We start from the raw sequence: 10,407 nt of genomic DNA, 5'->3' as shown, positions 1-10,407 counted from the left end.
TGCAGACTTCTAGTAGTACTATATACCACACGCATGCATAAAGCCATACAACATGCAGCCGGATAAACAAAACAAATATCTGGACAAATAAACAAATCAGTAAAAAAAACATAGAAATTTGTTTACTTTGGTCAAATACTTTGGTCAATACATAACTTTGTTTGAAAGACACTTTAGAAATCTTCTAAGTTACTAAAATTGAATTTTAGGGTGTTATAAATTCTACCTCCTTAAAAAAGAATCTCGTCCGAGATATAGGTTGTAGTGAGAAAGATTTGGGCAAAGAAAGTCTCCTCCATCGGAGATGGTCTGTTAACTTTTTATCCTCGCTTGATGAAACTGAGCAGATTGATCTACTCCTCCGGTCCTGGTGTTTTCCCTATGTGGATAGGAAGATTTACTTAGGTAGATGGTAAGAAGAACGAATTAGGTGAGATAAGAGATCAATACTAGATTAGATTAGACTAGAGTAAACTAGAGTACTAGATCAAATCATAGTTACTCCTCTAGCTAGGGTGAGTTATATATCATGAATTTGGGTCGTCTCCGACTGACTGAATAATTTGATACGTCAAAATCTTGGTTAGGACAGACATCTCGCTTTATACAGCAATGATGGAGTCGTGATTTATATGCGCGCGCGATCAACAGCGAGTGCATTACGGACAACCCAACAACATGCTGCTTGCGGGCATCGCTCACAACTCGACCAGCAAATAATCCGTCCAACTATTATTATTATTTCGTGTTGGATGCATGCATGATTAACTAGCTAGGGCCACGCCCACGCACACATACATCTATCTACTGATAAAATAAACCTAGAAAAATTCCGAACGATCGACCCGTCGTGATCTTCATTTGCGTGCTCTGCTTCCCATTGAAGAATCGATGGACGGAATCTGGTCACGTACACACATGATATTTATAATTATATATATCCTGTCCGCGCGCGACGACAGGCACGCGAGAGCACGTACGACGCCGGTCACGGGGCTCGCGCAGGATCTCGCGCTAATTAAGCTGCACTACAGTCCACAAGGAACGAAACCAAATAAAATGGAATTTGGAGGCGGCGGCAGCGGCGTCTTCTTCATCGTCTGCCGTCGATCGCTTGCATCGGCTGCCTACCACCCCCTGATGAGAGACCCCTGACCCAGAGAGACGAGAGATCTGCACTGCACTGCACGCACGCATGCAGGCACGGCGCAGCAGGCCAAGCCAACCCAAGCTGGACATGTGCATGGCAGCGCACACATGCATGTGAGAGAGCACGGACGCGAACAGTGGAACGGACAGGTATATATAGTTGTCACCCCGACGACAGCAGACCCGTTCACAGTGCTCATGCATACGGTCAGAGCGCGGTACATGTTCAGCGAGAGTTAGTTGTGTATAGTACTCGTACTTGGTAGCTACTACACACACGGTCGAGGTAATAAGTTGTTCACGTATGGAGGTCATGCTCATCGATCTCTTAGCTAGCTTGTCGACATATGAACCACGCCGGCACGTACAATATTTTTCCGAATCCGAATCTACGTAGGACTCTGTAACATAACATAGGAAGCCTCTCTTCTCCTTAGCACGCAAGCACTAGGTATCAGAATCCGACTCTTTGCCGAGTACAATTTATCGAGCACTCGACACTCTCGGCGAACTAAAACACTTGCATTGGCACAGACCAAGTTTGTCGAGAGCCTGTCTATCACGCACTCGGCAAAGAAGCCACCTTTACCGAGTGTCAGGATAGCAGGCACTCAGCAAAGACTATTTTTCTTTGCCGAGTATTAGGTGACGATAATCAGTAAAGATTTTGTCGAGTGTCTGACAAAAAAATACTCGGTAAAAAATTTGTTGCCAATATACAGTTAACCGAGTCATCTTTGGCGAGAGCCACACTCGGCAAAGCAGCTGGACGACATGCCAGTGTGAGATGTACTGCTAGCGATCCACTCGATCGAGCACCTACAGCTCTAAACGAAAACGCAGGGGCAGCTGATGCGTGAGCGGGCGCGCAGCCAAAAGCACAGCTCCAAACGAAAGCGGCCAAGCTCGATCAGATCAGATCAGAGATCAGATCAGTTCACAGTTCGAAAAGAGATAGATATATAGTGGAGAGGAGGAAAAAAGCTGGTGGGAAAGAGATATATGTAAGCAATAATAGTGCTGTATAACAAACGAAGCAAGGCATCGATCATGCATGCATAATGCAGACACGGACGGAGGAGGACCGACGGCCCGACCATAGCTAGGTACAAGTACGTACCAGCAGCAAAAGCCAACAGGCACGGCACAGGAGGAGGGAGAAGGTTCGCCACACGCCATCACTGCACGCGCATGATACATCCATCCATGGATTGGTATACGATGCACGTACGGCTAGCAGTAGCAGCCAATGCAAGCAGAAGCGAGATACTAACACATACTGCCTGATTGGTTGCCTGAGCCTTACAAACCAGTCTCGTGCCATCCAGGCTGGCTAGGAACCGAAGTTTTTGACGTATGAGCAGATGCAGTCAAACAGCCTCAAAATAAATTATTTTGCATCCACTCATGCAGCTCACGCTTCTAGTATACAGGCAACCAAACAAAGACTTAAATAAAGTCAATGCACGCACTGATGCAGGATGAGACAGTGCGACTAACCAATCAGAGCGATAGTGCACAGGGTTCTTCGTTCGTTCGTTCACTCGGGTGTTTTGCTAGCAATGCAATGCAACAACTAGCTAGCTAGTTGGTGGACGGCTGGAGATCCATAATCGTCGATCGATCCATCAGGCGAGGAGGAGCTCGGCCTTCTTCACCTTGGAGATGCTCTCGAGGACGCCCGCCGGCGACACGTGGCCCATCACCGTCACCTTCTTGCTCTCCAGGTCGATGCTGAACGACGTCACCCCTGCAGCAGAGCACAGTAGTATCATGCATGATCCTCCTCCTCCTTGCGCCGTCAGTAAAAAAAAAAGGTCAATGAATAATGCATCCATGAACATGCATGCGACCCGCCTAGCTAGGTACACGTACGTACGAGTACGAGTACGACTCATGCATATGCATCTTCTTCGTGCAGTGAGATGACGATGCGTGTTTAGATTTCTTGGATCGATCCCGCCGGCCTCCTACTAGCCACGTACGGCGTGCATATGTGCATGCATGTGAGACGTGACGAATGGGCATCTCTAAAGCCATGCATGTAGCAGCTCCAGGTCGTCACGCGCGCTACACTACACTACACACTGCCACGCTCACGCCCGCAGTAGGAGGCGGCGTCAGCACTTGACCACGTACGGTCGTCGTCGTTTGGCTGGCGGCCGGCCAGTCGTCTACACGTACGGCGGCGCGGACCGCGTCAAATCCAGCACGTGTCGTCTCCCAGCTCGCTCTGTGCTCCCGGCCGGCCCGTGATGAGTCGTCCGTGACCATATGATACTTCCAGCAGTACGTACGTAAAAATAGATATGGCACGCCACTTCACTTGCTAGTATGTATATGTGTACGTATGTATGTAGCTAGTATACATATACGAGTATATATACGGCGATGCATGTACGTACCTTCCATCTTGGAGATGTGCTTCCTGACTTTCCCCGCGCAGCCCTGGCAGTGGATGGCCACCTTCATCACCACCACCTACAAACACACACACACACACGCATGAGTCACACGCATCCATGTTGTACCACCGCGCAACGCACGCAATGCATATGGCCGTCGAATCCTGTGACACCGCCACCAAGAGACCTGCATGCATGCATGTAGCAACAACAACACTTTTTGTACTGACACGCTAGCGCGGCTTGTGTGGGGTGTGGAAGTGGAATGGGGATATATACATGTAGCGTGGTCCACTTGGAACAGTGGCCTTGGTCTGTTACCGTCTCCAGTCTCTCACTACTCTCTGTCTGCGACGAGGGGGGCACGCACTTACCCCCTGCAACGAGCAAGTCTGGCCTGTAGACATGCATGGGTCTTGGTTCGGATTGGATTGGATGGGAGCCCTCCACAGTCCACTCTCCCAGGCCGCCTCTCATCGATCTGCTGCGGCCTGTGGTGTTTGTGTGTGTGATGCTTCCTTTCACTGTGCTCCCAGCACAAGTCCTCTTTGTTCCTTTATTTGGCGTAAATGTCGCTACTGTTTCACCGCTTTTGTTAGTTTTCGTTTTTTTTGTCCCCACCCACTAAAATAAGTACTACTCCTCCTTATGACAGTCACAACCAAGAAACTAGTAATAAGTGATTTCTATAGCCGAAATCACTTATACAAACTAAAATTTCCAACGCTAATTTATTTTTTGCGGTGTCGTTATAAATGTGGACACGACGGCAGCGCAGCCAGCAAGCTGAGACCTGGGAAAGAATGTGGCGTGTGACCTTCACAGATATAGAAACTGGGTGCTCGTCCTAACCGTCAAAATAATGGTTTCTTGCGTCTTCGTTGCGCGGCCGGATTTCTCATGTAGGAAATCATTTGTTCCTCTTTCTAATTAATTTTCTTGATATATAACCAAATTGCCACAGCTAAATTAATAACATAGAAACTAGATGACACACACACCCGCCCCTGCAGGCTGCAGGGTATAAATTTTGATTTAGTCTTCACGCCTGAGCCTGTCAGCTTTTCCTTTTTAATTTCTACTAGCACTCTCTGCTCGCGCTAGCGTGAATTAATTACGCTTACGTAACGTCGTACGCCTAATAAACTGCACAGCATTAATTTGTTATAGTATATATATACTCCACGTAGCATTATCTTAATTGGTCGTTGCGGTAAAAAATTTACTAGGTTATATATACCCGTTCCGATTCCTATAGACGTACGTCAAGCAAAGCGTAGGCATCTCGTAGTGCTTTCTAATCTATTCCTTCGAGCCGTTTGAAGTGAAATGTATATATGGAGGGAGTGTAACTGAATTATTAGCTGTGAATTTTTGGAGAGACAGTAACTGAAATGACCGGATATAACTACCTGCCTACTAGCTACCCAAAATTTAACAGTAAAATAGTAATAAGTACTATAATGTACTGCTGTCCGTCAGTTACGTACGTTACGTTATGTTAATTACCTGGAGCAGCTGGTCGCCTGGAGGCGCCGCGACGGCGGCGGCCTGCGCGCGCTTGGCCGCCGCGGCGAGGTCCTTGGGCGGCGCCTCCTTGCTGGGGCTCTTGGTCACCATGGGCAGCGTCACGGCCACGGGCGCGCGCCGCGGCCTCTCCACGCGCGGCTTGCATGACGCAGTGGCGGCGGTAGCGGTCGGAGGAGGCGCGGCGGCCCTGCTGGGCGCCGAGAACCTCCGCGAAGCGGAGGTGCGGCGGCCCCCGTCTCCGGCGCCGGCGCCGAGGCGCGCGTACCTGACGTCGTGCAGGGCGCGGGCGTCGTCGCTGTCGCGGGTGCGGTCGGCGGCGCGCCGGGCCACCACCATGGACCGCGCGTCCCCCGGCACGCACACCGCCGTCGCCGCCTGCGACCGGCACAGCATCCCGCCCGCCCTCATGCTGCCTCCGCCGCTTCACCTCTCCAGACAGACACACGCCACGCAGCACGCAGCACGAGGAGGACGGATGTATAGAGCGAGCGGCAAAGCCTGAGATTGATTTGCTTCCCTAGCTAGCCTGCAAGGCTTTGCTGCTTTGGATTTGGTTGCTAGCTAGTAGCACCGCAATGCAGAGAGGCGAAGAGGAGGGGGAGGGAGGCAAGAGATTTGTGTTTATCCAGGACCGACCAAGAGAGAAGAGACCGACGAGAGGGAGGGGGGGAGGAGGGTGACGGAGAGGAGAGGGCCGCGCAGTGGGAGCTTAAAAAGAAGCGGTGGGACGGCTGTGATGTGAGAGAGGAGGAGGACAAAGGAGATGGAATCACGGTGGAATTAATGGTGGGGGAAACTTTTTGTAAGCTCTCTCGTAGTCTCGTTTTTTTTTTTTTTTTTTGCTCGCGCCCGCCACCTCGCTTGTAGGCTTGTAGCGTTGCGTCGCCGGTGAGACAAGGTCCGAATTATTGCTCGGGCCACCAGATGCATCGGAGCATGAAAGGAGACGAGCCTGCTGGTGCAGCCTTGCCCCCTCCCTGATCTCTCTCCGGCTCTCCGCTCCGCTCTCTGCATGCGGCAGGTGCGCCGCGACGACGACAAGATCTGGTGCGAGCCGGAATCGCCACTCGCGCTCCGATCCACCAAGCCTGCACGTAGCTGACGTCACCCTACTCAGCTGTACGACGCATAGCTTTTAGTTTTATACCGTACTATACAGGTTGGCATTCTTGCTCTTTTTGTTGCATCGTCATCAGCAGCAAACTGTTGGCTTCGATTTATGGCTAAATATTAGGGGTACGGGAGCGTGGATGGTCTGTGACCTCGCTTCGTTCTACATAGCACTAGGTGATCCACACTTTAGGTTCGGATGGTCCGTAAAGGTCCAGATCTGTCTTCTTTGGAAAACCCTAAAACTCACCTCTCGGGAGGGACCCACCAGGGAAGAAAGTTCTAAGGGTGCCCTGGAGTCAAGAGGCCACCGATACGTCCCTAGCTAGATAACATAGAGTCAAAAAGGGATGAAAATTTAGGGTTGAGGAAAGCTAAACTAGGTCTAAATTACTTCTAGTCCTAATGCGATGAAGAACAAAACAAATAAAGCATATTGTATTGATTTGGATTGATTGTGTTGTGTTCCAATCGATGGTACCCTTCTTCATATATATAGGGGGAAGGTATGTACCCGTTCATAGGCGTATCCCAGTAGATTCTCATGCAGTTAGTCAGATAAACACGCCGGGATAAGAACTCTCACCTGAGTTAATCCTACAATGAGGTCGCAGATTGTCTGCGCTTCTGTAGAGATCACCGTCTGCTAGTTCATTCTTGATAGATCGACGACATTGGATGTGATCGGACCATCTGATCTAAATCTCGGACCGTCCAGCCTTAACGCGGATCGCCCGTCACTCCCTTCTAGACAGTCTGGAACCATGCTAGGCCCACCACATGGCACCCCGACAGTAGCAAACATGACAAAACAGTCCGGATATGCTCTTAGACCATCCGCCGTTTCACACTAGATTGTCCGTTCGTTTAGGGCGGACAGTTCGGATACACATACACATAACTTATTGATGCACACACACCAATTTATTATGCACCACAACATCAATACATTTCTTCCCTACATATCAAAGTCGCAGCGCGCCATACGATCATAGGTTGAACATTGTTTTTGATTGGCCATGGCAAAAAGGCCGGCATAACAATGCCCAGCCAACTGGTCTCCACATCCTAAGGACCGATGGCTTGCCATCGAGCACTATATAGAAAATTAGGGAAGAAATGGTTGAACTATTCTCAGAAAAGATCGGAGTAAGTGTAGCTAGATTGGAGCAATCATATTAGAAACCATATGATCACCAGTTTGATACTATCCCACGGACTAGGATACCAAAGTTTTCCAAATTCTCTGATGAATGTGATATAAGTATACACTAACACTTAGGTGTTGTTTGGTTCACGAAATGTAACACAATTGGTAATGGTAATGGTAATGGTTTACACCCGATTACTGGCGGTAACAAGTTTGAATAGGCTGGTATCAATTTTTAGTGTGGTATCTGATTACAGTTGGACTAAAACAAACATGATTTAGCATTATCAATTACCCATTACGTTATAAATATGTGAACCAAACAGCACCTTAGGCCAATTCTTAGCACATCTAGGCAATTTGACCGTTAGAGAAGCCTTTCGTGTTTGCTTATTTTCTTTATCCCTTATTATTACCGCTTTTACATGGTATGCCGCTCTGCCTCCTAATTCCATTAATTCCTGTAATTTAGAGAGTAAATTCCATGAGCATTTATTTTCTGTGAAGTATGAATTGGAATTAGTTGATTTAGCTTTAGTCTGATAGGGGCTTAAAGAATCGGTTAATGATTATATTTGGAGGTTCCAGACACTAGAAACAAATGCTTCAGAATCCATGTCGTGGACAAAATAGTTGGTAGGACTAGCTTTTAATGGGTTGCGATGTGTCGGTACCCTGAATCAGGGGTACCCCTTACTACAATATGAAGACACGGTGCTCGCGCGGCTATCTCTAGTCATGCGGTGAACAGCATCCGACCCCACCACGTGGGCGGCTCCGGGGCCGCCACGCGGCCAGAGGAGATGATATACTCCAAGGTGGCAACAGTAGGTCCAGACCCCCACGAGAAAGTGTCGGACCCCTGTATGCACAGCCCGGACCTCCGGGCGAGGTTCAAGACCACCACAGGTACAAACCAAACCCCTGGGACGGGTCCCAGACCCCTCAGGGGGGGTGTCCGGGCCACTCACAGTAGGGTCCCAGGATTCCAAAGCAAAGAATACCCAATCCTTAATCAAGGCCATGCGGGGGTCCAGTGCTAACACGTGTCCGGACCATACCGCGTGCGCTCCCACTCCCCGCTCAGGCGGAGACCCGATGCTGCCACGTGGCCTACTGCCCGTGACGAAAGCCAGCGGGCGGAGTCAGACGTAAGGCCTCTGAGCCGCGCGGCCTCTGCATTTAATGCAGATAAGGCGCGCCGCCTGTCCACTCAACTGGCAGGCGATGTGTCGCCTCAGCATTTAATGAGCCCTATCCACTCCGCTGGCAGGTGATGTGTCGCCTCAGCATTAAATGAGCCATGTCCACTCCGCTGGCGGGCAGCGACCAGGCCAACCTGCAGGCGGCGTGCTTGTCCATTCCGATGCTAGGCAGTACAACCGTGCCGCAGCATACACTGTGCTTGTCATCACTCGTACATGACCAGGGAAGCTTTCGCGGCACGCCAATGCTACGCAGACCACGAATATCATGGCACAAGGAGATTGCACTGGCAACCAGGATTAGTTGCTCCAAGTATTACATCCGTTATGTCCCTAGGCCCGCATGTCGGGGCTCAGTATCCTTGTACGTACCCCCCTTGAGCTATAAAAGGGAGGGAACATGGCGTTACAAGGCAGACTCAGACACACTTAGACCTAGCTCAGGCTCACAAGTTCATACAAGCTCTCAAGCTCAATACATCACACAGTGGAGTAGGGTATTACGCTCCGGCGGCCCGAACCACTCTAAACCCTTGTGTGTTCTTGTGTTCGTTCATCGCTTAGTAGATAGGCAAAACGCTTAGGCCCCTCCTCATCTTAGGATTTAGGGCGGGTGCATTCCGCCACCCGGCCGGAGAATTTCCTCTCTGACATTTGGCGCGCCAGGTAGGGGCCCAGGCTTTAGGTTTTTGCTTGTTTTCTTGCTCAGCATGATGGTGCAGATCGTTGAGCACCGCGCCGAGACTTCGGAGGATTTCCTGGTGGAGGAGGAAGCTGATTCTTCCACGCCACGGGTTCCCAACCGCCTAGTGTCAGGCACTGCTGCTGTGCACGCTGCGCAGCAGCATACAACTGTGCAGACATCCCAGACTCCGTCAAGGGCAGCTCCGGGGGCGTTGTTTGTAGCCAGGGAGTTGCTGCGCCACCCTCCAAGCTCCACGGCCTCACTGGGGGCCATGAAGCAGTGGCGTGATGACGTGGACCGACTGCTCGGCATGGCACACTTGGCTCGACTAGGTCTAGGTCGCGGTCATCCCGGCGCCAACATGAGGCGACGACGTCTGTGCGCTCACCCTCGGTGAGGGGTGCACAGACCGACGACCTCCGGGCAGAACTCAACCGCAGGCGTGCGGGAGAGGATGCCTGGGTCTCTCTGGAGAGGGCGCGGGAGCGCCGACTGAGAGCACCTAGAGGGGGGTGAATAGGTGATCCTGTAAAAATCAAATACTTATAGCCACAAAACTTGGTTAAGTGTTAGTATGGCTAAGAAGCGAGCTCTTGCTAACACAAGATATCACAGAAAAGCAATCACAAGAGACACGGTTGTTTTATCCCGTGGTTCGGCCAAGTATAACACTTGCCTACTCCACGTTGTGGCTTCCCAACGGACGAGGGTTGCACTCAACCCCTTTCAAGTGATCCAATGATCAACTTGAATACCATGGGTTTTTCCTTTCTTATGCTTTCTCCCATTCGCGAGGAATCTCCACAACTTGGAGCCTCTCGCCCTTACAATTGATGATCACAAAGAAGCACGGAAGTAAGGGAGGGGAGAACAACACACACAAGACTCAAAACAACGAGCACAATCACGCACACAGGCCACAACTTGAGCTCAAAACACAACGTGAGGAGTTCTCTACTCAAATGGAGCTCAAGTCACTATCTCAAAGAATCGAATGCGTGAGAATGGAGTCTTGGTGTCTTAGAATGATCAAAGAATGCTTGGGTATCTCCTCCATGCGCCTAGGGGTCCCTTTTATAGCCCCAAGGAAGCCAGGAGCCGTTGGAGGCAATCTTGGAAGGCCAAAGTTGCCTTCTGTCGGGTGGCGCACCGGACAGTCCGGTGTGCCACCGG

At 50.4% G+C, this 10,407-nt stretch overlaps 1 protein-coding gene across 1 annotated transcript; it reads right to left on the bottom strand.

Annotated features, from left to right (window-relative positions):
• Positions 1-2,413: 2,413 nt before the first annotated feature.
• On the bottom strand, positions 2,414-5,908 carry LOC100281674 (heavy metal-associated domain containing protein). The gene is made up of 3 exons (NM_001320726.1): positions 5,064-5,908; positions 3,555-3,630; positions 2,414-2,899 (listed from the first exon to the last, which is right to left on the bottom strand). The coding sequence occupies exons 1-3, from the start codon at positions 5,490-5,492 to the stop codon at positions 2,778-2,780; spliced, it is 627 nt and encodes a 208-aa protein (NP_001307655.1). The 5' UTR covers positions 5,493-5,908; the 3' UTR covers positions 2,414-2,777.
• Positions 5,909-10,407: the final 4,499 nt, after the last annotated feature.

The sequence above is a fragment of the Zea mays genome, chromosome 4, assembly GCF_902167145.1.
Source record: "Zea mays cultivar B73 chromosome 4, Zm-B73-REFERENCE-NAM-5.0, whole genome shotgun sequence".
NCBI lineage: Eukaryota > Viridiplantae > Streptophyta > Magnoliopsida > Poales > Poaceae > Zea > Zea mays.
Note: the sequence above shows the minus strand (reverse complement) of the source record. Positions and strands in the feature narration are given on the sequence as shown.

Coding starts and splice junctions, on each gene's coding strand:
- LOC100281674 (NM_001320726.1), bottom strand. CDS start 5,492: ATGAGGGCGGGCGGGATGCTGTGCCGGTCGCAGGCGGCGACGGCGGTG. Junction 3,631..5,063: donor CAGGCGACCAGCTGCTCCAG/GTAATTAACATA, acceptor GTGTGTTTGTAG/GTGGTGGTGATGAAGGTGGC. Junction 2,900..3,554: donor GCACATCTCCAAGATGGAAG/GTACGTACATGC, acceptor GCTCTGCTGCAG/GGGTGACGTCGTTCAGCATC.